Genomic DNA, 25285 nt, shown 5'->3' with positions numbered 1-25285 from the left:
GTGGTCAGTTGTTTCATTTTAAAGGGGTCGTTCTCGTTTACCCAATATCGTAACTCAGTGCTCTGCCAGTGTCTTCCCCCATTAATCAGGCTTTCCTTACCCCACGATCACAGACGGGTACCTCCGTCGTTTCTCGTGCCATTTAAATAGTTTGTTCTCGTTTACTGCTGAACAACCCGAAACTTTGAGATAAGATTCAAATGGATTGTAATGTTTCATGCGGATGTTTTTTTATCCCCGCGGCACCGCCATACTTGGCCAGTCGTATCATCTTGTAGGACTCACTTGTCTTGTCAAGTACTTTTTCGATCTTCATGTCTCCTTGCTTGATCACACAGTGTCAAGGGTCTCAAACACCAAGAACAAAGTCAAGTTCCACATCGCGATCTACCAGTTTCACGGCAAAAAAATGGACATTCAGAGGATTGAACTCTGGACCTTATACATGCTAGTATGCAAAGCATACGCGCTACCACTGCGCTAAATGCCCTTGAATAAGCGCTCAGGGCCGTGAGGGCATGGGGGATCGATCGATCAAGTCAGGACATGTCAAGTAATAAAGGTTACAATATAGCCACCAGGTCCCTGCCGACAAAGTTCGGCCCTTTGCCAGGAAATCACGGTTCAATCACACAAGGGTTGAGGCTGGCATGGCAATTCATATGAACTACCACCGACCATGTGCATGAGCTAAATGCTCAGCAGTTCCTACGGGTATTAAATACATCGTCAAAAACGTCAGTCAATCAAAGCTAGATGACAAAATCGCAGATAAAGATGCAACATAGCATAGTCCTTTCGAAGTAAACGTTCAATAAAGATCACCAGCCCATCCACCGCCGCATGCAGAAAGAAAGAAAAACAGGATGGATAAAGGGTTGAGTGGTGAAAAGAGTGTCATGGCTAAGGTTTAAATATGTTGGCAATGAAGTCCGCATAGAGTATGTGTCCGAGTGAGAAAGAACAGGCTAGCATGTGGGAATCGTGATGTTTTTCAGGTTTTTGCTATCAAGAGACATTAGCGCCGCAGACAGGTAACGTGGAGTGAAAATTTACTTGGCGTCGAACAAGCCCCAGTATCCCTAGCGAGTAAGGGTGAGATCGCCATGACGAAACTAAAAATATCTGAACTTTACCTCTACACCACCATACGTTACGTTCTGCAAGGCAAAGTCAGACCCTGCTCCTGGATATTGCGAGTGCAAGCTTACCTTCCAAGGCTCGTCACTGAACTATTGTCGTACATGGCAGTGAGCACAATTAAAAACGTTGGGAGATCAAATACGCACCTCAAAGAAAAAGTACCCAGTTCCGTTTTTGGTAGCTATTGATGTGACATTGAGCTATTATTGTCCTTGCTCCTTGTGAGAAGAAACGCATACCTTGACATGCGAAAGTATCTATAAATATCTGCAAGTATGAAATTAGCAATCATTGTAAGTCATAACGAAGCGAGAATGAATCCCACCTGCAGGTTTTGCGCCGAAGCGAGCGAAGGCCCATCATTCGGGTTGGCATTGAAAGAAGAACTACCCTATAGGACAAGTTAAACGAGTCAGGGATGAAGGAGAAAGCAAACAGACAGTTGGCCAGCCAGTCTCAGCAATGAACATCTTCGGTTTGTTCGAAAGAGATTGAGCAAGAGCGAAGTCCGTGGTGTTGAAGAAGTCGGCCGTCCAGGCGGCAGCGTCATTAATCGATTGATTGGCGAACCATGGGTGGACGTTCGCCATCTGCACAACATAAGCAAACATTAAACACATATACAGAGGGAGACCAACCCCATAGTCAACGGCAGATAGCACTTCGTTGTTGAAATAACTTCCAGCGTCTGCATTGCCGACTAATATATTGCTCATACCCATCGAGGACAACATTGAACGGGTATCGCTGATCCAGGGTATCAACATCGCTGCGGCTGTGACAAAACAATTGGAAATTCGTTTCAGCAGGAAAGAAAACCATGAGCCAACCTGCCTGTCCTGCGGAGCCGTTGGGATCCGTCTGCCCTGCCGATGTGATGTAACTGAGAGCTGGTTTAGCCAACAGTTTGAAATTCAGCAACGAATGCTAACTCAAGGATGAATTCATTGCCGACTGTAACACCGACCACGTTGGCTGCACCGTATTGTTGAAGAGCAGTCTGGATTTCGCCTTTCTGGCGCTCGTACGCAGCCCCGTTATCGGTGGCATCGGGGTAGTTGCCGAGATAGACAGACATGTTGACCTTGGTAGCCTGGATGGCGGCAAGCTGCAAACAAGTATAGATAAACACATGAAAAATAGTCCCCCACGATAACTTACGACGAGAGAGGATTGATTGCAGTCAGCGCCATAAAGACGGATGGTCTACCGATTAGAGAATGAGTGCGTGGCATACAAGACACCATCGAGACACCCACCGTTGTGATCTGAGACAACAACTATAGATTATAGATTGTGTAAGAGAAGTGCTCAGAAAGATCCCTCGAAAGCCCTACCTGGATATCTTCAATGACCTCCGCTGCGGTACATTAGACACATTCCAACCAAGATAACGCGATTTCACACACTTAGATTATTGCCACAATCGGGGAGCTGCGAGCCTAGTGGCGTATACGCAATGCCATAGAACGAATTGACCAAAGCGGAGTTTTTCGGGAAGTTACTCGGATCGTTAGGGTTCGTTCCAGCTGGGGCGCTACTGCTCGAACTCGAACTCGAGTTGTTGCTCGAGCTCTTTTTCGAGAGCGTGACACCAAGTGCGACACCGGCAGCGATTAGAATGATGAGGGCAACTACCGAACCAATAACCTTTCCAGCAGGACGTTGTTAAGTGGTCAAGCACTACATAGGTTGACAGTGAAACTCACGATCCGTCTTGACCGTTTGCTCGCCCTCTGTGACTGCTCCAGCCAGTCGCTGTTGCGGGACTCGATGTTTTGGTAACCTGGTTGTGGGACGGACATGTAGGGCACGGGCTGTGCTTGGTTTGTTGGAGGATTCCTGAGCGTTGGCTCTGATGAAAGATCGTGCGACGAGTCGAAGGGCGAATGAGCGTGTGTGGCCTGCGCAGCAGAAATTTAGTTCAGAGAAGGATGTAAGTAGAGGTGCAAGCGAAAAGAGACTGAAACGGAAACAATTAAACGAACAGAAATCCAAGCGAACTCGGGTTTCAGACCAGACACATATATGTATATGAATTCGAACAATATCATAATGAATGGTAACGGGTTCTTACTAGGCCTGATGGGTCGTTTGGAGTGCCAGTAGAGGTCGTCGGGGTGTCCCTGTAGGGCGCTACCTGTTGCATCGAGCTCGAGTACCCACTTTGTTGCATTTTTGCAAGTCAAGGATAACAGAAGAGATCTAAGGGAACGTTGAAACTGTGAAACTGACAGTTGGTTTCCCTGACTTCTTTAATTTCCTGCGCCCCACCTCAAACGCGCCCTAACATGCCCTATCAAAAGGCCCCAACGATTGCCTTTTCTTGTTCGACCCTACCCAGGCTTCTGGCAACGGGTGCCCCCGGCTTTATTGTGGTGCAAATCTTTCCTTAGGTAGATAAATTTAGATGCTGCGGAATTTATGTTAATATATGCCCTGACCGAACCTGGTCGACCGTCGGCGGCATGAAAATAACTGTCCTTGTTATCTCCCCCAAGTAAGTAGCCCTAAAGTATACATAGAAAACTCAGATGGCAACTGTCCAAACCGGTAAAAAGGAAAAGAAAAAAATAATAACAACAAATGGGCGATCGGGAGCTCGGCACAACAACGCCGTGCCCGCCTCGAAGTATATCAATATCACAAACTTCCAGATGTGACTCCATCTCACCCACATCCCACCCATCCTACCCTCCTGCATGACCCCCAGGTCGCGGCTGAGCTGATGCTCGCTTCTGTTTTCTGAGCACCCTAGCACGGTGTTTCTCGTCGTCCGTGCTTCCTCGATTGGAGGGCAACGTCCGACTTCGGCTCACTGCAGGACCTGAAGCTTGGCTTACAGGGCGTGATGCTGGGGTCTCCAGGACAGGCGACAATTGCCCACTATCAACATCTTCTGTTCTGTCGAGCGAACCTGAGGGAAAAATGTGGCACAATCACAAAAGGGTGCCCTCCGACTTCAGCGGCGGTCCAATTGAGACGCGGCCCCCAGGAATGACCCACCAGTATGTTCTAGCGTTGTGCGGCGCCTGTAAATGCGGCGCCTGTCACGGCCGACAAGCTTCCAGCCCCCAGTAATTGACGTGGGCTCGTCATCTGAACTAGGTACAACAACAAGATCCGAGTCTTCCTCACTTGGTACCTGTGTGTGTGCGTGGTGAGGCCGTGGTGGAGGCTTCCACGAAGAGCTCTGCTCTGATCGTGGTGGCGGTGGTATGTCGAGTAAGAACCAGTCCTGTTGCGCAATAAGAAATTCGAGAACACGTTGGCTCAGCGCATGTTCCCCAGGGCACATTTCATGGGTAGGATGGGATATAAGGCCGGGCCGAAAGATTACCGCGAGATCTGTGCGGGAGATGAGGATAAAGTTAATCACAGAGGGGCATGGCGTACTTGTGGCTGTCATAAGATTTTTATCTGATTTTCGTGCAAATACTGATAATAGATCCAATACGTAGAGAAGAAGGTATTGGTTTGCGCGGGGCATGCGTTGAATTAGACGCTTGTACGTTGCAATCACTTCATCATGGTTGAATGGTTTCTTTCCTGCACAGGCCCGAGTTCAGCTTGTGCATCAAGCTGTCAGGACTTCTTACCCAAAACGTCCCGGAACTGATTGAGACGTCAGCCCCGATCAACAAAGGAAGTAGCATACACTCACGTCGTGATACATATCGTGTGGTATTACGGGTTCCTGAGTGGGGCATGAGTAGGCACGGCACGGAACGTGGAGCGCCACTGACAGGCATTTGAGTTAAGTATCTACGAAAGACGCTTGCGACGTCATGTGTTGTAAAGTGTTCATTTTTCCAGTCCAACGATTTTCCGTACTGATGGCGAAAATAGTACACCAATTGAACCTCATAGCGCTCTATAGGAGCTTTATGTACGCACCCGTGGCGGTGTCTCGAAAGCGGCTTGTAGATCTCGCATGCGCTTAGTAGAACCGTTGACACGAAACGTCCCCTCCACCTCTGTAGCTGATAGATGTAGAACGTTTGAATTAATGTTCATACCATACCCACCAGTACGCACCATTTTCTTTGAGATAAAGGCCACTAGAGGAGCCAGGGTACACAGCTAGTCAAGATGGTGCAAGGCAGCTCCACTCACCATTTCGCCACGACGACAGGTATGTACCCCCAAATGTAGAGCTCGCCATTTGCATTTGCAGTCGAAATCTGCACGCTTGCATATCTCAGACTCTCTTTGAGTGGTTTTTGAAACACCGGATGTTCCTCCTGATCTACAGCTGAATAATTGATTGGCATTAGTCAACGTCATGAACCGGAAGTCAGAATAGTACGGACTTCTACTCGGGTCTGAATCTTTTTTGCGATTCTGAGCATGGGTGAATTGAGTCCACCACTTGAGAAGACCGGCTTTGGTTGGCGGGGGGCTGTCTGAAGGCATGTTTGAAGTTTGAGGGGGGCTATGCCTAGACTCAGAGATAGGGAGGGTATTACTCCTGCGGGATTGTTGTATTCTTGAGAAGAAGGCGAGAGGAAATAAGCGTTGAAAGGTGGCCAGCACGGGTCCGTGACGATGAGTACTCGAACGGCAAGCTTGCAGAGGGCGGTGGAATATGGTCGTGACCCGCAAATGGTGGTTTCTTCGGAGCACAGCCACCCACACAGCACTGCAGTCACGAGCCTGGTACTACGGGCCTGATAGGGTTCGGGAGCTTGGCTAGACTATGTTTGAAAAAAAAGCATGCTATGCCATCAAGGTGGAGGGAGACTACTTATAATGTACAGCTATATACTATCATTAGATAAAAGAAGTTGGTGCAGCAATTTTAAACTATGTAATGAGGCTTTCTCGAATTCTGATGCCCAAGACTCGGAGCAAGTACTAGTTTAGATAAGAATGAAGTTCCTGGTCTAGTCTAGCTGCATGGGCGGTGATCTCATGACCATCTTCGATTGCCTGGCTGAAAGTGGGTTTGCAACTGACCGCCTCGGATGTCATTCTTTTTCCTTTTGCTCATGCAGCACTAGTCACAGTACTCATTCAACGAGATGTTTAGGCCCGAGCGCAGATAGCTAGGTCTGCCGTCAAAATTAATGTCAGGCACGAGTTGGTTCCGTTGGATGACGCACCATTCACGTTGTTGTCACGTTTTTTTTTTGATTGTCAATTGCCTCGGCCACGAATCGGCTATCGTGGAACGAGTCGGTAATAGCTCGGATGAATGTCACTACTAGTGTTCACATGCCATGCATTGATGCATTGTAGTAAGTTTGCATCCAGATCCAGATCCGGAACCGTGAGCTGGCTTGCCGAAGGACTACAAGTATTTTCCGTTCTCCTCTGCCTCCTTCCAACCTTCTACCCTGTATAAATCATGATCCATACAGACGTGTTTGCGAAGCTGCTCGGCGTTCTGGAAGCTATTCAGGCTCGCTCTGCCACCCCAACTAGGCTCTCTCTTGGTGCAGCAGCGAGCGTAGTGGCGTTAACGATCGTCTTGAGGTACCTCACCGCGAAACAACCAAAACTCATAACGGACTACGCGAAAGTAGCGAGGAAAGTCAATGATAATGGAGCCGAGGTTGATGAGTGGGACTTCATCATTGTTGGAGGAGGTATGATGCATTCAACATTCCACACTAGTAGCCAACATTTCCTATCCTCCGAACGTGTCTAGGCACAGCAGGATGTGTTCTCGCTTCACGTCTCTCCGAAGACCCAAACCTACGGGTTCTACTCATCGAGGCTGGTGGAAGGTCAGCGTCTTTGAGGCTATTATCCACGTCTGACATGCTCAAGTTCTTCATAGTTCTAAAGATGTCGATATAAGCAAGATACCTGTTGCGTTCGCGAAACTAATGCGCAGTCAATGGGACTACCATCTTTATACCGAGCCTCAGCAATACGCAGGCAATAAGAAAAAATATTGGCCTCGCGGTACGTCGTCGCGGTATTCCTCGACTTCCCAGTTGTTATACTGATCCTCCTATGTGCAGCCAAACTTCTCGGAGGATGTGAGTAGTCGTAGTCGTTCTCCTGGTAAGGAAATAATTTAATGTTCCTCAGGTTCTGCTATGAATGCCATGATGTGAGTCATAATGCATCTTCCTGCAGGTTCATTTATCCCTATTACGTCCTAAGTGCACAATACGGCGCACCGTCCGATTTTGACGAGTGGGCGCTAATTTCCGGCGACCAATCCTGGTCGTGGAACAATTTTAGCAAGCACGTAGTTCATTTCTCGTTTCTCCTCACCTCCGATAACTTTGTTGCTTAGGTATATTCGCAAGTTCGAGAAATACACCCCAGACCCGCGCTTCCCACACGTTGATCCGCTCCTCCGCGGTGCCAATGGGCCTGTTGAGATTAAGTACAGCCCCCACATATGGCCAGGTGCCCAAGCTTTTGTTGAGGCAAGCATCAACGTCGGTATCCCTTTCTCACCCGATTTCTGTACGACCAAGGGAACGAAAGGGACAAATAAGGCGAGTCTTTACAGGTTCTGCCGATTTGTTCAAGGTTCACTAACATTGGTCATTCATTATGAATATGGCACAGATCAGTGAGTCATTAGCACTGACCGTCAGATCAACAAGTGCTGAACAACTGATACGTAGTGATGTACATCGACAGCAAGAGCACTCGTGTAACCACTGAGTCTGCATACCTCACTGACGACGTCCTTGCTCGTCCGAATTTGAAAGTCGTCACCCACGCGCGTGTTTCCAAAGTTCTCTTTGACACATCCGGTGGCACTCCACGTGCCACTGGTGTCGAGTTTGCCAGCAAATCTCATATGGATAAAGTCGGGCCCAAGTTCCGTGCACGAGCGACCAAGGAAGTCATTGTCTGGTGCGGGATCGCTTGATATGCCCAAAACGGTTATTCACCTTTTCATAGCGGCGGTACCATACACTCTCCGCAAATCTTGATGCTTTCTGGCATTGGTCCAGCTGCGCAGCTTTTACGTCACAACATCCCGGTCGTGCTCGATGCCCCCAGCGTCGGGGCTAACCTCTTGGATCACCCATCAATCAATCTCCGGTTCAGGGACAAAACAGGAACTACGTTTCACCATTTTACGCCTCACAGTTTGAACAGCACGCGCTTGCTTATACGCGACTTGCTGCGATATAAACTGTGGGGCACCGGCCCACTCGCTTCTAATGTTTGTCAAATCTTCCTTGCGCTCACATCACCAGTACTGAATAGTATCACAGGTCGGCGAGTCTGTAGCATTCTTCCGATCAGACGACCAAGTGCTCTTCCCGCCCGCTGAGTACAACAACGACCTCGAAGACGCCAATTCAGGCCCAGATGCACCCGATATCGAGATCATCATGTGTGCCGGCGCAGTACGTGCGCACACCATACCACTCGGCCCAAAGTTCCAGGCATATCAGATGATCGTTATCTTATTACGGTAAGCCATCAATGTTTCTACTTCAAACTTGACCGAGACGTTCTGTATTACTAGTCCCACAAGTAAAGGTTCGCTCTTTCTCAAGTCTGCCGACCCTTGGGATGATCCGCTCATGGATCCCAGGTAGGCTGACCCGTTTACTTTAAACTCACTCTGTACTTATCACTATCACGGGCCAGCTACCTCGAAACAAAACACGATGTCGACGTACTCGTTCGAGGTATCCGCGCTGCTCTTAAAATCGCACATACAGCGCCCATGACCTCTGTCACCGACGTGAATGCCACACACTACCCTGAACTTGACCATCACATCTCCAGTCTAAGCGACGCAGAGCTGGCGGATATTGTTAGAGACCGCGTGGAGACGCTGTATCACCCGGTAGGGACGTGTTCGATGGGAGCTGGCGGTGTCGTGGACTCGGAGTTGCGTGTCAAGGGCACTCAGGGGCTCCGGGTGTGCGATGCAAGTGTTTTCCCTAAATTGGTCTCAGGACACCCGGTATGTGGAAGCTCTGAAAGATGGCCGTGGAAGCTGATAACGATTTAGACTGGTGCAGTTATTGCGACAGCCGAGAAGTTGGCAGATATCATCAAGGCTCACTACGCATAAATCGTAGGCTCCTCGGTGGTGTATTTTATTGTGTTTTCGTGGTAGGCCGTTGATTCTCAGGCCCTTACCATTGTATTTATTACGTACTCGTGTGGTATCTATCTGTCAATTAAATAGATTGTTGTGCACTATCCTGGATGACAGCGAATGGCCAGATCTCACCCCTACCTTTCGCAACAGCTCCCAACACCTTGTACTGCTCACCCATCCCACAGGGATCAATGAGCCTATTTGCGCCATCTTCGATCGCCTTTTTCCTCTCTAGAGAGGAAGCTGAGCGCATAAGGGCAGCGGCCCTGATTTCTATGCCCATGCACGTGAGGAAGTTGCGTTGGGAGATAGGGCCATGTGTCGAGACTGCACATCTTAGATGACCATAATCATGTAGCAGAGCACTATCATGGACGTACCAAGGTCAGCCATAGACTCTTTCAGCAACGCAAAATCGACATTCGTCGTAACGTCGCACTCTCCGGGACTGCAGAAGATATCGACGATTTTATGCTTTCTGAAGGCCTGTGAATGGTTATTGGCTACAATTCGGTGCATGCGTTTGAGTTCCTACCCGCAAGGAATCGCCAAAGGCTCTGTCTGCACCATAGTCGACGACAAGTGCGCATCCTCCACCCTTGGTATTAATAAGTTTCCCAATACCCCGTGCTTGATTCATGGACGCTCTGGATACTTCTATGCGAGTTCCCACAGGGAGCGAAAAAAACCGAGGAGATGCAAGTCCGAGGAGGGTCGATGATGCCGTCGGAGTTGGCGAAAGGACACGGGTCCAGCGTGAAGGCATATGATGCAATTTCGGGGGAGAGTCTAAATTCTGGTCCAAGTCCGAAGAGGGTATGGTGTATCTGATGCTCGGATCACTCGAGGGGGCGATTAGCACCTCGTTCCAGCCTTGTTGAGTTTTCTATAATTACCGTTAGTAAAGTAAATGTTCGTGTCTCTGAACGGAACTCACCTCGATGACGTTCACGGGAAGGGCATCGAAAAACTCATGAGCGACCAGCATAGTAAAGACATCTTCCTCGGGCTCGATCTCTTCGATTGCGTCATGCCACATTATCTGGAAATTGCCCTCCTGAGAAGCCTTACGAAGCTTGCCTTCCTGCAAAGCACGCATAGTCGCACTGCTCTCGACAAGGTGAATACTTTTCAGTTTTCCGCGTGCTGCAGGAAGCTGTTTCAAAACCTGGAAGAAACATGGTGAGACACAACCAACCACCCGTTCAGCATCACTCACCCGAAGTACGTCGTCCATTAACGTTCCTCTACCAGGTCCAAGTTCTACCACTCGGAAGGACACTTTAACATTGGTATCCATCCACTGCTTTATCATCCATAACGCGACAAGCTACTTGTAACGCATTTCGCGTTGTCAACATGTGATATAAACGATAGCGTGAAACTCACCTCGCCAAACATCTGGCTAATCTCAGGACTTGTGATAAAGTCGCCTTGAGTGCCAAAGACAGCATGTTCCGGCTTCATGTAGTACCCATGCGTGGGGTGCCCAAGACTAAGTTGCATGAACGTCGAGAATGATATAGGACCTGTTGCCTTGATTCTATGAGACCCATATTTGAGAAGTTGCACGGTCAAAGTCCTCACCTTGACACTGTCCAGCATTATTTTTTCGACATCCGTCGGAGGACCGAAGGAATCCCCAGACATCTTGCGGGCACGCAGGATAGTCCTTGCATTGAGTCCGTGACGGCAGTTTGACTGCCTGAGCCACAAAGACAGTCCATTTGAACCATACCTTGTAGCAAATCGGAGCATCAGTGGAATTCGGTTAAGCAAATTGAGTCATCGGGACTTAAGGTGTCGAGTAAAAATAGCGTCCGGGAGGAACTCAGGGAAGCGGAACCGCCGTGGGCCGTGGGCAGCCTGATTACGATTGACTCGTCAATATTTTGTAGATTGGCCTTATATAAAATTTCACGCACTCAGATACTCACAACCTTCACAACCTCCGGCCGGAACCCAAGTACTAGCTTTTCTGTTTATCTTCTTCTTATAACTTCTGTAGATTAGTATTCTCCAACCCCTCAACAACCAACCAATCATGGCAACTCGTGAGTGTTTTTATTGATGTGTAATCTATGCGTTCCATGGACATGCATTACAGGTATCCAATTCGAAAACAGTAGTGAAATCGGCGTGTTCTCAAAACTCACCAACAGCTACTGCCTAGCTGCAATCCAAGGCAGTGCAAATTTCTACTCGGCCTTTGAGGCTGAACTTGGCGATGTCATTCCCATCGTGCATTCTACGATAGGCGGCACCCGCATCGTCGGGAGATTGACTGCAGGTTTGTGATATGTTTTTACTCATAATAACACACAAGGCTGATGCGCATCGTTTCTAGGAAATAGACATGGTCTCCTCGTCCCTTCAACGACGACTGATCAAGAACTGCAGCATCTACGCAACTCCCTTCCTGACGCTGTGTCGATCCAGCGAATCGAAGAACGTCTATCTGCGCTGGGAAACGTTATCGCTTGCAACGATTACGTTGCCCTCGTCCACCCTGACGTTGATCGCGAGACAGAGGAAATAATCGCTGATGTGCTCAAGGTCGAGGTTTTTAGGCAGACCGTCGCAGATAACGTCCTCGTTGGAAGCTATTGTGCGATCTCAAATCAGGGTGGACTTGTTCATCCAAAGACGAGTGTTCAGGACCAGGATGAACTAAGTAGCCTTCTGCAAATTCCCCTCGTGGTGCGTATTTATAGGAAGCCCAGCGTAGCCATTTTGTAACTCAATTTATTCTCGTGCTCCTAGGCTGGTACTGTCAACAGAGGTTCAGACGTTATAGGTGGAGGTCTTGTCGTGAACGACTGGTGCGCGTTTACTGGACTTGACACTACCGCCACAGAGATCAGTGTCATCGAAGCTGCATTCAGTGGGTCTGCATTCTTACCTCCTTTTTTCACCTTTTCAACGTGTTTTACTATCACAGAGCTTCAAGGACAAAATTCTTCAGCTGTCATTGGAGAGATGCGGGATTCTCTTATCGATAACTGGGCATGATTTCACCGTCACACATCCTGTTACTGTTACATATACCTTCACGTCTACCTTCACACACTTGAAGCGCAACCTCAGTCTACATCATGAACTTTGTATCTTTACGATCTTTACGCTCATAGTTGACAATGGAAAAAACAGGGAGAGGAATTTATACTGGAGAATATGTTTTTTGTTCAAGTGTATTGTCAGTTTCGCTGTTCTGGTAAGTAACATGACACAGCGTTACGTGACAGTCGCGTGACGAACGTGTGCATCGATGAGCGCTTCAGCGTACCAGTGCTTGAACATCCCCATGTCGTCCGCCCCTCCTCAAAGGCAACCTGAAGATGGCCATACATTTGCCCGAGTGATACAGGTGTGTGCGAGAATATGCCCACGATTCTGCATTTACTCGGGTTAATTGTCTCCTGTCTTAATAGTTCATGATCAACAAAGCTGCCAGCGGGTCAATCAAGGAGCTCGACGGACTATGCAACATCGCGCAACATTGGAAACCAGACCAACTTCTGATACTGCTCCCAGTCTTTTATCACCACCTTGATCCAGCTCGCATCCCCGATGTGGTCACTTCGAGGGATGTGAGGAGTGTCATGCTCGCAAGGTACTCCCTTAAAGGAGTACTGGTCACACTGAATCGTGTCAATCATCCAAGAGAATTAACGCAGTCGCTACAGGCCATCGCTGACAACCTAATATCCAATTGGAATCGCTGTCATCTCTGGGTCAATTTCTTCTATCGTCACTTCTTCGCCTCCAGCAACCCTGCCCGCCTTCCGGGTCTTCTTATAACTAGATCAGAAGCTCTGAAGCTAGTTGTCAACATGTTGATGAGGATGAGCCTAATCGGTGATTCACAAACACCACAGTCACTCATCAACACACCATCTCTACACCCCATTATCTCGCAGCTGTGGTGCATGGCCGTCACCTCAAAGGATAATGACTTTCTCACCGAAGCTGACAAGGTAATGGGCAGCAAGGAACAAGGGGCATTCCAGGAGCACATGTCATACGTGGTACAGGCATGTCTGGATGTCGATCGTCCTGCTTTTGCGTCCACCCTTATTCATGTCGCTGGAGGCATTAGAGCCATGGCTTCTATTACCTCCAAATATCTCAGAAATATCCGTTGTTTGTACAGGAAGAAGGTCGTTTCTGGACAAAGCATCGATGATACAACTTCATGCGATTCTGTCTTTGGGGTGCCTCGTTGGCAAATAATGCTCATTAATTGCTTTGGGAATTGTGCAAACCTACTATTCGTTACTAGTCAACAGAACTGCGCCTTGCGAGAGGCCTACATTGATAGAAACCTCGTGGCCATCGTTATCTACACCCTTCGTGATCTATGTCAACTCTCTCTAACCCTGAAGCACGATGACTTCGCCAAACACGTCAAGAAGGCGTTTGAGGATGCTTTAGGCTATATTGCATTACTCATGGGAGGTCCTGTGGATGACCTTGTAGCCGTTATATGTCAAGCCCTTCGGGCGCGATTCCTCCCTACCATCCTTCAAGCTCATACCTGTATTCCCGGTGCGGATACGGCGGAATGCCTTAATGCATTGTTGATTACTGCCCTTCGTTCATACCTCACGTTCGACAAGGTCTTGCGGATCGCCGGGAGCGAGCTAGAGGCTGACGAGAAATCGCTAGATGCGATTGCTCAGCGTGATACAGACCTACTACAGGCCTGGAATCTGTTCAAAAAAGATGTTCGACGTTTCTTGGACCTTAGAAGCCAGATACCCGCAGCATCGATATTCTTCGATCGTCAATGCGCTGCTGTGCATGTGAGTAAACCATATACTTTTCCCCTCTAGAGACCGTTGTTGCTAATCAGCCCCTGATTCTGCAGAACAGCGACGAATGGCATCCGCAATGGGATCTATTCCAGTGTGCCAGGTGCACAGTTGCGAGGTATTGTTCTAGACAATGTCAGAACATAGATTGGGACCAGGGCCATCGTATAGCGTGCAAGTACCTCAAAGCTGCCATCGGCGCGTCTTCCTACGTGATCTCACGCGTTTTGCATACTGAGACATTCACAGGCCCGAATACTTCACGATATATCAGGAGGAGCCTCTTCCTGTTAGCCAAGATCGAAGATGCTGAAATTCAGTCTCACCGAGAGTTTATCTCTCAATTGTCGGTGACCGCTCAGGCAGAATACCCGGAATTCCAGGATCGTCTTGTTCTTGAGATCGATCCTGTTGCAGAGGCGCCCACAGACAAATTCAAATTCAAGCCGGTGTCCAACTATCTTCATATCTTTCCGGAGGCATCGGAACGTCCTTGGCAAGTGGCTAGCAAGTGGCGCCAGTCTACGGGACTGCATAGCATTTCCTTGCCGCCTGTGATACGTATTCACGAGGGATACGAGATAACGAATCGACCGAATTTGCTCTTCAGCCCATCAACAGCGCTCAGGATGGCGTTTAAAGAGCACGGATTAGATGCCATCGTCAACGACAACGCCTCAAGCGTTTATTATACTGGGAGTTCCCAGTGATTGTACGTACTGCACTTGTTCCGCTGCTGTTCCGTTGTAATAGTATGATTTTACTTTCAAAGTTCGTGTGTTGTAGTTACTCGCTATCTGGAGATTTCAACTGTACCTTTCGATTGTATACCAAATTGCACTGTAGTTAGAAGATACGTTAGCGTATGATATGGAACGACGTATCTATTCTCATCGAGATTAATATTGATGATGCGAACGTGTCAACTCACTAGTACTTACTACCAACAAATCAGCAAGGCTTCTTCCAACGAAATGACTGACCATCTGACAAACATAAAGTGCCAGCTAATGAAAGAGAGCTATTGCCTAGATGTGCTTCATTATGACACGGAGGCGTTGGCGTCGGCGTCCATTAAATTGAAATAAGATCATTATTGAGTGAACACGAGGAGTAAAGGAATGGTAACTGTGAGGCGATAGAAGGAACAAGAATTTACGAACCACGATAAAAAAGATCCCCCACGCACTCGAATGAAGCCACGTTCAACATATGATAGGTCTTCAAGCTTCGACCCCAAAGGACAATAAATCCGATTTTTAAAAAGCATCTACGAGCTGAATAACTTCACTACCATGGCCTGTGTCATCGCACCAGTGCAAGCCTCACAACGAACGAACGTCGCACATACGAAGCACCTGCCGATGGAACGAGGGACAGAGGTAAAATCCCGGCTTGTAGAAGCATAATTCGTAGATGGTTATCCCTGCACGGGACAGACCGGAGAACAAGAGAAATTAGAAATAAATTATTTTTGTGGTGGGCTAGTGCACTTGATTACCAAAAACTTTACACCTATGAATGTAGAGTGCGTTTCAGAAGTCGTCTACAAATACGTCTGCCCGGCCTCCTGCAACCTGCGATAGTGTGAGATGATGGATAGTGCTTGATAGTCCTAACTTGCTTCAGTCGGCGCAGCGCTGATCGTTCGATGGGGTTAGGATTTAAATTAGAAGATCATGAATGCGATGTCTGCGTCAACGATAGCACTTAAGATTTGATCGGTGACGTGCTGACTAGGACTGCCGTCATTTTTTTTGTAGATGATTTGCTTCCGAAACCCATTGGCAGGAGGTACTTGCATGCTTGAGATACCGGTGCTGCTTCCTCGGAGCTTGCCGCTGATCACATAAAGGTCCCAAATTAAACTGCAGATTTGAAAGACACCAGTACTTAGCTTAGGGCAGAGAATATGAAATACATCTACATGACATCTAAGTGATGGTATCAGTACAATATTAATGAGACAGGTGAGATAGGGTGGCCTCAAGAACGTTCCCAGCCAGTGACGCTGACAGATCGAATCCTGTCAATCAGATCCAAAAACATCTTTGGTATTGATCATGCACCAACACCAAGCGCTGTTGCCCACAACCGTCCGCCTACCTCACTCAGTACTCTCTCTACCTCCGTCTGCTCCAAGTTGAGAATGACCCTGCGTTCCCGGGGGGGCTTGCGGACGGCATTCACACCATCCTCGATGATCATAGCGCGGGAGGCAACCAGGGAGTCCAGAACAAGTCCCAGTTCCACCGGCGTGGGCTTCCGCGACGGATCTCCTTCCGAAGTCAGGGTTTCAACATATACGACATGCTGGTTTTCAATCTTACGTACTGTTAGTCCAGCACTCCGCGGAATAAAAATAAAAATAAAACACATACCTCGCCCCATTTGATCTCCTCAATACCCTCCCGCTTGATGCATCTTAGCAGGGATGCGAGCATGATCCGCTCATGTAAGCTGCAGTCTCGGAGGTATGCTGCGGTTGGGCTATTCTGTAACACTTTGATAACCTCCTTCACATCCTCCGTACGAGCGGCACGCCGTTTGGGATGCACGAGTTCCACCGCTCGTCTACATTTGAGTTCAGTTGTATTGTCGTTATAAAACATGCCCGATACGTACCGGCAAATATCAAGTACCCTTCGTGCGTCTCCGCTGATCGATGAGACCTTCATTGCGGCAAACTTTACGCCGTCGGCGTTGATCACGTCCGGTGGCTGTTCGAGGCCCTCTTTGGCTTCTTTGAGACGTGCATGCACGATTTTCTCGAGCTGTTGTGTCGTATATGGCTGGAAGTTAGTTCGAATCATTCCTTTGCAGCACATAAATGAGCATGAAGCAGGTGGGGTACTTGATTTAACGGCACGCACCAAGTCGACTGCGCACGCGTCCAGTCATCACTCGCTCTGGAAGGTCCATGGTGTTTGCGACAGCAATCACAACAAGCTTTGAGCCTGCGATTGTGGGCCAGTTGAAGAAATTGTATACTACATCCTGCTTTGCCGTGACGAGTTGATCAAGCTCGTCCATAAGAACGACGCTAGGCACGCAACTTAGCGATGACCGACTGGTTAAGGTAACTACTGCTTACCACGCGTGCCCTGCGGGACCCGCCCGTGCACCTGCAGAGAAGTGTTTGGTAAGCTGCTTGAGCGCCTCCTTGGCGCTGGTTTTGAGGTGACCATCGCTAGCTACATCATGCCCTGAGACTGTCTCCCAAAGTAGGTTATATGCAGCAGATGGCTCGGGAATCCTGAGTCCGTTGATTTCAACGTAAGTGAAAGGGTTCGTTTCCTACCAAGCAAGAATCATTGGGTGAGAAGAAGAACTAACTGGAAAAGAACAGACATTGTTCTCAGCCATTCGTTTGAGCTCACGAACAATGGCGTGAACTGTTGCAGTCTTGCCTGTTCCTGGTACTCCGGAAATGTCTAAAAATCGATATTAGAAGAGTGAAAAAGAATGGATGATACTCTCTACACACAAACGCAACCTCCACTTCCTTCCTCCAAGAGTTCTTCTACAGTCCTCAGAACGCGGCTGTATTCCTCCTCGCGGCACGGAAGAACATCAGGACGCGCTGCAACATGAAGGACGTGCATTGCACGAAGCCACGGATCCGGAGGAAGGTTTTGCAGTTGATTGTAGTGCTCCTGTGTGAGATTCGGAGGCGGAACACGGACGGCTGGTGCTTTTCGACTTCGCTTTCGTAGTGCCGCTTTGGAGTGCGGAGTGGGTGCTGCGAGCTTCGGTGCACGTTTCTTGCTCGGTGTGGACTTGGGCGTGGATAAGGCGCGTTTGCGCTTGCGAGATGGTGTCTTTGGAACGTCATCAATAGGTCCACTAAGAGTAGTCTCATTATCGGAGGTGTCGTCAACGACAGAGGGGATGAGGTGGTCATCAGGCTCTGATGGAGGCTCGTCGTTCTCGTAGTCACGATCACGAACGGCATCGTCACCGCTTTCTTCCGCAATGTCTTGAAGCTTTTTTGGCTTCTTCGTACGCCGTCTTAACGGTGTGGTCTCTACGGCAACGTGCCAGCAAGTCCCATTGGCGAGGTCTTCGTTAGAACTGCCGAGAGCTTGTTGTTTGTGGGCTACCCAGTGGAAATCATAGTAAATGTTACTGCGAGACTCAATTGCAAGGCGACAGTAGAATATTTTATTCTCCTCCGCAGTAACACCAATCAGATTACTTCGTTTGCGTGCTGTGGGTGTGGTCTGAGGAACTTCGGAGATAGTGCAATGCGATAGTATACATGAAGGCGGAAGAATAGCTTGTGAAGCGAGAGTGAAATACACTTCGTTCTGGTGGTAGGGATAAGCAGATGACAATTAGTAGATGTGCCACTGACCTCGAAATGTTCCCTCTTTGCCCTTATACGAGGCAGTTCCGATGGATGTTGAAACCAGTGAATCCTGATCATCATCTGTGAATTTCCGCCCTCCTTGTCCTCTTTGCCTTGAAATTCCCACATCGAAGCGATGACACCGACACTAGGATGTTTTGTGGACTGAGTTTTGACGAGTACAGTGTCTCCAACCTCAAATGTCTCAGTCTCCACAGTTGATCTACGTGCACTCAACCCTTTCCGTGAAGCTGGCGCGATATTCTTCGTCCGCTTAAATGATTTGCGAAAAGCAGTCTGGATCCCTGGCCCTGGTTGCCATCCCTCATCCTCTTGGAGAACTTGGTAGTCTTCGTATACAGTGGGTCGAATGTAACACGGGGGGTCTGTCCAGATTAAAGTTTTGTCTACAAAGGCGTCAATCTTCACTGGAGTTACAAGCGGTTGAAAGCGTTTTGAACGTCGGGAAGGCGTCACCGGAGTCGACTCCATCGCTGGAGAGAAAGTGGTGTCACAAACGCGTGACAAGCGCGTCAGTCACCGAAGGTGGCATTATATTGTTTCAAGACTACCGCGACAACTTAAAAATGCAGTGACTTGACTGATGCCATTCTGCTTGTCGTGACGCACCGGCCACTCGTTCAAATCATTATCTACATTAAAAATCTGTGACCTGGCATGTTCATGCTTGCGGCTAGTGCTGTGGGCAGAACTAACTCAAGGTAGTTCTGCCGGCAGAACTGGCAGAACCTGGCAGAACCATGTTCTGCCAGCATGGCAGATGGCAGAATTTCATAGCGCTAGAGTACTAACTACATGGATGTAAGACCACTTGACAGCAACATAGAATCAATATTCCAAGTCCCATCTTCATTCGCATCATGATCTGCGACCATAATCTCATCCTCTATCGTGGTAGGCACTAATCCCTCGTTGACATGCCGCAGTTCCACAAAGTCGAACGCTCTCCCTTCCAACACTTCCTTCCTATCCACATCCCAGTTTGAGGCAAACTCCATCATTTTTTCCGTGTTACGAATATCTTCAAGACGAGAAAACTCAGCATCAATGTCATCGAGTGAGATCGATTCACTGCTTCGAGATTGTCGCCGGAGACTGCTGAAAGTGGAGGGACAAATGCGAAGTCGGTTTCGAGCTGCTTGGCAACGTCTGTATCAATGCCTGGAAGTTCAGTTGTGTGCATATGAGCGTGACGACGTCATGTTCAGTTTTAAAGTGCCTCAATCTATACTATCGTACACTGAACCGACACACTAAACTATATAGCACATTCTCCCACTGTTCTACATGTGCGGGAGTTCTGCCACATTCTGCCTGGGAGGTTCTGCCATCTGCCTGGCAGTGCCAGTTCTGCCCTGCCACATGGCAGAATGGCAGAGTTCTGCCCACAACACTACTTGCGGCACACACAGTGAGCAATGGACCGTTGACTCGGATTATGGTTTACCGCCAAATAATTTAGTGTCGTTGGCCATTTGCTGGCAATCATTTGCAATTGCCAAGTCGCCAGAAGGAGATCAAACAGAAGTTGACTAAAGTTACTTTTTTAAAAGTGAAAATTCTAGTCAAACCTACTTAGTCGGTGACCTAAACTCACCTAAATCTTATAACAGTAAACATAATGTAGTTCCTATGATTTTTCCATACACCCCCTTAACTTCCCTAACCATCGCTCACATCCATCATGCCCGCACAATGACCAGTTGGCCGCATATTAAATGGGACAAAGTTAATTTTTAGGTTTACGAGGGTATTGACTTGTTCGTTCACCAGTCTGACAGCACTCAGAATTGATCCCACTGGTTAAACCTTGCAAGAGCGCGGATTTAATCAGCAAACAGATGAGGCTCGGAGCCGTGATGTACTTTTGACATCAGATTAGTGTGCCCTTGATGGTAGTAGTAGAAATGTAGTGAACTTGAAAAAGAGTCGACAATACTTTTTAGGCTGACCATCGGCATGGAGGCTACGGGCATCTGAGGACAGTGTAGCACTGCACGCCAGTAGCTTTGATAATTTTTTTTGCCGTTATCTTGAGCTACTCTACACAAAAGCACTCAAAACAATTTTTCCAATTGCCGTTCTATCATTTTTTGGCAGAACTCGTACACAGTCACGGTGCTACCGCCGGTACGCTAGTATTGCCCCTAGTAGCCGCCAGTTGGGGCCAGTGCATTATGATTAGCCAGAACTTCCGGGTCACGTGATGCATTTGGTCAATTTTTAGGAATCAGAATGAATTTTTACGTGAACCACCGGATCATACATAGAGCCTGAGCCTGAGCAATCGCTGGCAGCGGTTGATCAACAGCTTATGAGAACCATATAATCTCTTTTCATATCGATATCCTTGCTATTAAATCACTTCCCCCCATCACGAAATGTCCTGTCAGCAGTCAGCCGATATGCTACCCCCTGATCACTTCCTCCACCAGCCTCGTCAGGACTTCCTGATCGGCGTTCAGGAGGGTCACATAGATACCTCCACTCTTGCTGCGCACGATTTCGATGTTGATACTCGCACGGGTTTCATGCCCCCAGATCCTCCTTTAAGTAGACTCCCAGCACAATGGGAACTCTGGGAAACAGCACTAGATGCTGCAATGCAAGCAAAGCTGCAGCTCTCTGTCAAACGATTTCTGACAGTTGAGGAGAAAAACTCATCTGAGTCATGGCGAGAACACGTTCGAAAGGTCAGTACGGGCCTCCGTATTTTTTATTACGCTCTTCACACACACACACACACCATCAGCTGCCTGTCCTTCCTATGTCCGAGCTCACACACTCCGAGCTCTTACTTCGGCGCGCGCACCATGTTCTCACCTTCATTATGCATTTTTACATTTACACACTCCCCCTGTCTTCTTCCGTGCTTATTCCGGAACCAATTTCTGTCCCCCTCGTCGCCATATCCAGTCACTTGCAGTTACCACCAGTCGTCACGTACTCTGATAATGTCCTCTATAATTGGGACATTATCCACCCCAGGGCCCAAACGGAGCTTGGATTCGAGGCTCCCGCTCTGGACAACCTTCGCAGCCAGGACATGTTTTCCGGTACCATAGATGAACAAGAATTCTACCTTGCTTCGGCCCGCATAGAGCTTCGCGGCGTCGAGGCTCTCGAGCTTATGCGTGCGACTATGGACGAATTGTTCGTCGGCGACAAGATAGCCATCAGGCGCATTACCGCATACCTCTACAAGCTTGCTTCGGTTGTGCACGACCTCACGGCCATCTTGCTCGACGTGCGTAAGGGCTGCGACCCTAACACGTTTTATCACTCCATTCGCCCATGGTTCCGTGGCGCAGACTCCGATCCTGCCCACAGGAAATGGGTGTTCGAAGGTGTTGAAGAGCAGCCTACCGACCTCTCAGGGCCAAGCGCAGGGCAGAGCGCCCTGATCCATGCTTTAGACGTATTTCTTGGTCTAGACAACTGCAATGTGGTCGAAGGTGGCGTTGCACCGGACCAACGAACGCTGTTGAGAAGGATGCAGATCTACATGCCACGTCACCACCGCAATTTCTTGCGACACCTCAGCACAAACCCACGTCCTGTGCGGACGTTCGTGATGCAAACGAGGTCTGATATAAACCTTCTAGACGCATACAATTCTGCGGTGCAGTCGGTGAAGGAGTTTAGGGATGCGCATATCAAGATCGTGGCAATCTATATTATTGCACCTGCTGCTCGTGAAAGGACGGAGCTCGAGCACCCAGATCCAGAAGCTAAGGAGGTTGGGAAGCAAGTGCTGAAGGGCACTGGCGGGACGGATCTAGTACGCTTCCTCAAAGGGGTGAGGGACAAAACTGCCGAGGCAGTCATGGAGCCTCCGTTGTAGCCGTGTTGGATCTGGGATCCTGGAATAACATGAGCATCGGCATTTATGCATTTGTTCAACTTATTGGTCATTATTCGCTAATTCTTTTGCCTGTATGGCAACATGCCCACTTTAATTGCTTTGTATGTTCAATTAGCCTCCCTTAGACAAACAACACAATGGTAGAATGTTCGATCAGTGTCTCTTCCTAAATTATATGGGCTTACTACTTAGGTGTCGGACTTGTGGTTGAGTGTCTTCCATCAATACTTATCACCGAGGTCGAGCATTGTGGGGCATCGGGCGGTTACAGTAACAAAGCAAGAGTCCTACGTCATAGCATCAGCGAGTGAATGTACCGGGAAGTGCCTTCAGAGCTCTTGGTGCAATTTCCATACCAGAGTATATCAGTTAGCCGACCATAGTTACAGATATTGTCAAGGATCTCTGGCACTGGCACTCCAAAAAAATGACGACACGACAGCAACACCACAAACCTGGGCTCGGCACTAGTTTGACTGGAGCGAAAGGTGTGACGTAGTCGCCTATACTCGACTTATCCGTGGAGCAGGAGCCAGGTTGGTCATAAGCCTACTGTAAGCCCTTCTAAAGCCGCTGACTGTGACGGGATCTTTCCGTTAAAGAGATCGCGCCTAGAGCGTCGATGTCGAACGATTCTAGGTCAGGAAATCGTAGCTGAACTTGCATATTGAAGATTTCAGAATAATAATGGTTGGCATACCGTTAGTCGGGGCAAATCAGTCGGTCCCGCTTCTCATAGCAAGCATGACCATTCATATACCAGGACGGGTAGCTAAGAGGACACCACCTAGATATAGAACATCGATACAAAGGTGTGGCTCTGGTAAGCTGCTTGCACTGCATCGAAGACTGACAACCTTTTGATAGAGGTAGACTCTGATCCAGATCACAGAACCCATTCGGAGGATACAAAAGGTGCCATGCCGACGTCAATTGATGTCATTCTTGAGTGCTCTCGAGTAGATGCCGTTTAATGATATGGGTGGTGACGAGAAGAGACGCCAGTGAACAGAGCATGATTGCTCAGAGCCGGAGTTTCTCGCAAGAACCTTGAACAGGGTTTCATTTCCGAGTCGGTCGCCTAATAGATGATTACGAAGAGATGGAAAAAACGAAAAGATGGCGCCCAAGAGAGCACAGGACAAAGGAATAAGGTTCAAAGAGTAGCCGAAGGCTAATTGCGATATGGTTCACGGAGTGCTGTGAAATCCTTACGAGTTTTTGGCAAGAGCTAACCAGTTCAAACACTGGACAGGATCCATCCGTGCCTCGTGTCCGAGATTGCGGCTAAAAGGTCTCCTTTGAAGTTGCTAGATTAGTTGGGCGCAAGTGTTCGATATGATATTTTGGTCGGAGGGTCGATCGGATCTGCTGTCAAAGTTGTGAGAAGACGTTCCATGTAATATTTTACAACGAATCATGCCCCCACCGTGAACCAACAATTAGCACTAACGGCATATCCAAAAATGTATTATAACAAACAAATACAAACACTTTTCCTCTCGCTTCATTTCCTTTCTGAGCTAATTGTCTTGCTCACTAGATTATCAGTCACTGATTTCAGTTTCTCATTGCTTTATTGTTATTGGGCATTTAGGAAGCACTGTTTTCGCATATCCGCATCTATTCCTTGACTACAGACACAAAAGGCCTTGCCGGGTCTTACTTTCAGATACATTGAAGACAAAAAGCACCAGACCTACTTTTTGTTCTCCACCAAGATCGCAATAACTTCTTGACACGCTCGCCCAAGATGGACATACACATCAACTCTTTCAGCTATAAAACACGCCAGACAATCATGGTGGAGGTTAACCAACTAGTATCCGAGCTATTCATATTACATCCTTACTACAATGGCACCAGCAGCAGCCAACTACTATTCCGCTCCTCCCCATGCACACCAGAAGCAACGTGGTTATCGCATCTGCGATACTTGCGGTGCAGTTGAAAACCCAGTTGCCCAGAAGTTTAGACTCTGTGGTGGTTGTGTAAGCCCCTTCCCTTCCCTTCGATCATCATCCCCCCTAATCACATCGTTATCTTTCCATAGATGACCACCCAGTATTGTGTAAGCTACTCAGTCTCCACTAGCATGACTTTTTCTAACCCTATATTGTAGTCCACCGAGTGCCAAAAATCGCATTGGCCTTCTCACAAGACCATCTGTCAGCACACCGCTGCTCAGATGTCAGGTGCAAAACAGCAGGCCATCGGGCCTGCATATCCTGATGAAAATTTGGCGAAGTACCTTCGCAAGTTTACCTCAACACACTCTTCACTTCTCGGATGGGCCGGCTTCCAAGCCCTTCAATTAAAGCGCCTGCCTGCCAATATCCGGCAAAGTGCGTTGCTTATCGAGCTGAGCTACAATGCTCATGCCGAATCATTATATCGGTAAGTTCTAGTGTCGCCGGACTTAGTGGGGATAATGTATACTGATTCCGCCGGACACGCAGTTTCTCAGTGGCAAATACGCATATAGTCTCTCGGACATTCGTAACCAGCCATGATCCACTCGTAGCCGCTGATATCAGCCGACGAGAAGAACGCTGTCGACGCAGTGGGGGAATTGGAACCCTTGTTATACTCGTGCAGTGTGGTGGCATTTCTCAAGTTATGCCTGTGGAAGTCGACCCACCTAGTAAAATCTCGTGGGATTCACGAGACGATTGGGCGGAAGTCCTCCGCCATTTCGTTGAATCTGGCCGAACAGATTTCAAACCTATATCCACGACCGCCAGGGGGTAAGTAGTCAAAGTTTGATGGATCGGACCGTGAAACTAACCGGATCGTATCTTAGGGTCGTTTATGGCTAATCTAAGATCATCGCCTTCATGACTTATGATTATCTTTCGGCAACGTGGATCGTTGCATGACCAGCATATTTTCGTTCCGCTGCATCGTGTTCGGACAATTTGTACTATTTACGTCGCATCCATTACAACCCATCATACCTCACGATTTCATGTTATGTTGTAATTGTACTGCATGTCGATTTAATGATTATCACTCAATACATTTGAAACTTGAATATTGAAAGCCGCTCA

The 25285-nt window shown here is 48.2% G+C and overlaps 10 protein-coding genes and 1 non-coding gene across 11 annotated transcripts; 5 read left to right on the top strand and 6 right to left on the bottom strand.

Moving 5' to 3' along the window:
* Positions 1 to 410: 410 nt before the first annotated feature.
* HD556DRAFT_t16 lies at positions 411 to 490 on the bottom strand. The gene has a single exon. It is a non-coding gene; the product is annotated as a tRNA-Ala (tRNA).
* Positions 491 to 1052: 562 nt separating this feature from the next.
* On the bottom strand, positions 1053 to 3319 carry HD556DRAFT_1303463 (glycoside hydrolase family 17 protein; the record flags this gene model as incomplete). The annotated part of the gene is made up of 16 exons (XM_041299601.1): positions 1053 to 1082; positions 1137 to 1160; positions 1212 to 1232; positions 1290 to 1324; positions 1383 to 1410; positions 1469 to 1534; positions 1584 to 1733; positions 1782 to 1918; positions 1974 to 2026; positions 2076 to 2251; positions 2305 to 2349; positions 2403 to 2423; positions 2481 to 2503; positions 2553 to 2793; positions 2853 to 3047; positions 3221 to 3319. 16 exons carry the CDS (start codon positions 3317 to 3319, stop codon positions 1053 to 1055), a joined length of 1344 nt encoding a protein of 447 aa, XP_041166552.1.
* A 514-nt stretch (positions 3320 to 3833) lies between these two features.
* Positions 3834 to 5559, bottom strand: HD556DRAFT_1225797 (Rho GTPase activation protein; the record flags this gene model as incomplete). Its single annotated transcript, XM_041297039.1, has 10 exons — positions 3834 to 4060; positions 4150 to 4491; positions 4540 to 4692; positions 4743 to 4758; positions 4808 to 4840; positions 4890 to 4976; positions 5041 to 5126; positions 5182 to 5204; positions 5260 to 5398; positions 5457 to 5559. 10 exons carry the CDS (start codon positions 5557 to 5559, stop codon positions 3834 to 3836), a joined length of 1209 nt encoding a protein of 402 aa, XP_041166551.1.
* Positions 5560 to 6343: 784 nt separating this feature from the next.
* HD556DRAFT_492199 (uncharacterized protein) lies at positions 6344 to 9354 on the top strand. Its single transcript, XM_041310769.1, has 13 exons — positions 6344 to 6734; positions 6797 to 6875; positions 6929 to 7056; positions 7116 to 7133; positions 7186 to 7207; positions 7261 to 7344; positions 7397 to 7608; positions 7737 to 7971; positions 8020 to 8287; positions 8340 to 8542; positions 8597 to 8665; positions 8722 to 9043; positions 9092 to 9354. The coding sequence occupies exons 1-13, from the start codon at positions 6494 to 6496 to the stop codon at positions 9152 to 9154; spliced, it is 1944 nt and encodes a 647-aa protein (XP_041166550.1). The 5' UTR covers positions 6344 to 6493; the 3' UTR covers positions 9155 to 9354.
* On the bottom strand, positions 9264 to 10942 carry HD556DRAFT_1226024 (S-adenosyl-L-methionine-dependent methyltransferase; the record flags this gene model as incomplete). Its single annotated transcript, XM_041297055.1, has 7 exons — positions 9264 to 9511; positions 9565 to 9670; positions 9720 to 10070; positions 10122 to 10352; positions 10404 to 10514; positions 10574 to 10720; positions 10772 to 10942. 7 exons carry the CDS (start codon positions 10940 to 10942, stop codon positions 9264 to 9266), a joined length of 1365 nt encoding a protein of 454 aa, XP_041166549.1.
* On the top strand, positions 10771 to 12441 carry HD556DRAFT_1327401 (eukaryotic translation initiation factor 6). The gene is made up of 5 exons (XM_041301571.1): positions 10771 to 11238; positions 11292 to 11474; positions 11532 to 11884; positions 11948 to 12068; positions 12126 to 12441. Exons 1-5 carry the CDS (start codon positions 11229 to 11231, stop codon positions 12194 to 12196), a joined length of 738 nt encoding a protein of 245 aa, XP_041166548.1. The 5' UTR covers positions 10771 to 11228; the 3' UTR covers positions 12197 to 12441.
* Positions 12442 to 14959, top strand: HD556DRAFT_1327398 (uncharacterized protein). The gene is made up of 3 exons (XM_041301570.1): positions 12442 to 12551; positions 12616 to 13989; positions 14055 to 14959. Exons 1-3 carry the CDS (start codon positions 12453 to 12455, stop codon positions 14706 to 14708), a joined length of 2127 nt encoding a protein of 708 aa, XP_041166547.1. The 5' UTR covers positions 12442 to 12452; the 3' UTR covers positions 14709 to 14959.
* Positions 14960 to 16059: 1100 nt separating this feature from the next.
* HD556DRAFT_1429068 (P-loop containing nucleoside triphosphate hydrolase protein) lies at positions 16060 to 18841 on the bottom strand (the record flags this gene model as incomplete). The annotated part of the gene is made up of 8 exons (XM_041304780.1): positions 16060 to 16323; positions 16380 to 16572; positions 16624 to 16813; positions 16872 to 17041; positions 17093 to 17295; positions 17350 to 17432; positions 17486 to 18308; positions 18356 to 18841. The coding sequence occupies 8 exons, from the start codon at positions 18839 to 18841 to the stop codon at positions 16060 to 16062; spliced, it is 2412 nt and encodes an 803-aa protein (XP_041166546.1).
* A 320-nt stretch (positions 18842 to 19161) lies between these two features.
* Positions 19162 to 19710, bottom strand: HD556DRAFT_1523417 (uncharacterized protein; the record flags this gene model as incomplete). Its single annotated transcript, XM_041309216.1, has 2 exons — positions 19443 to 19710; positions 19162 to 19407 (listed from the first exon to the last, which is right to left on the bottom strand). Exons 1-2 carry the CDS (start codon positions 19551 to 19553, stop codon positions 19162 to 19164), a joined length of 357 nt encoding a protein of 118 aa, XP_041166545.1. The 5' UTR covers positions 19554 to 19710.
* A 1065-nt stretch (positions 19711 to 20775) lies between these two features.
* On the top strand, positions 20776 to 22214 carry HD556DRAFT_1429067 (Indoleamine 2,3-dioxygenase; the record flags this gene model as incomplete). The annotated part of the gene is made up of 2 exons (XM_041304779.1): positions 20776 to 21063; positions 21123 to 22214. 2 exons carry the CDS (start codon positions 20776 to 20778, stop codon positions 22212 to 22214), a joined length of 1380 nt encoding a protein of 459 aa, XP_041166544.1.
* A 1496-nt stretch (positions 22215 to 23710) lies between these two features.
* Positions 23711 to 25269, top strand: HD556DRAFT_1327381 (uncharacterized protein). The gene is made up of 5 exons (XM_041301569.1): positions 23711 to 24226; positions 24289 to 24306; positions 24358 to 24632; positions 24695 to 24982; positions 25039 to 25269. Exons 1-5 carry the CDS (start codon positions 24092 to 24094, stop codon positions 25052 to 25054), a joined length of 732 nt encoding a protein of 243 aa, XP_041166543.1. The 5' UTR covers positions 23711 to 24091; the 3' UTR covers positions 25055 to 25269.
* The last annotated feature ends 16 nt before the right edge of the window (positions 25270 to 25285 follow it).

The sequence above is a fragment of the Suillus plorans genome, assembly GCF_016647745.1.
Source record: "Suillus plorans strain S12 chromosome Unknown HD556scaffold_3, whole genome shotgun sequence".
Taxonomy (NCBI): Eukaryota; Fungi; Basidiomycota; class Agaricomycetes; order Boletales; family Suillaceae; genus Suillus; species Suillus plorans.
The sequence above is the reverse complement of the archived record's forward strand: the minus strand, read 5'-3'. Positions and strand labels throughout refer to the sequence as shown.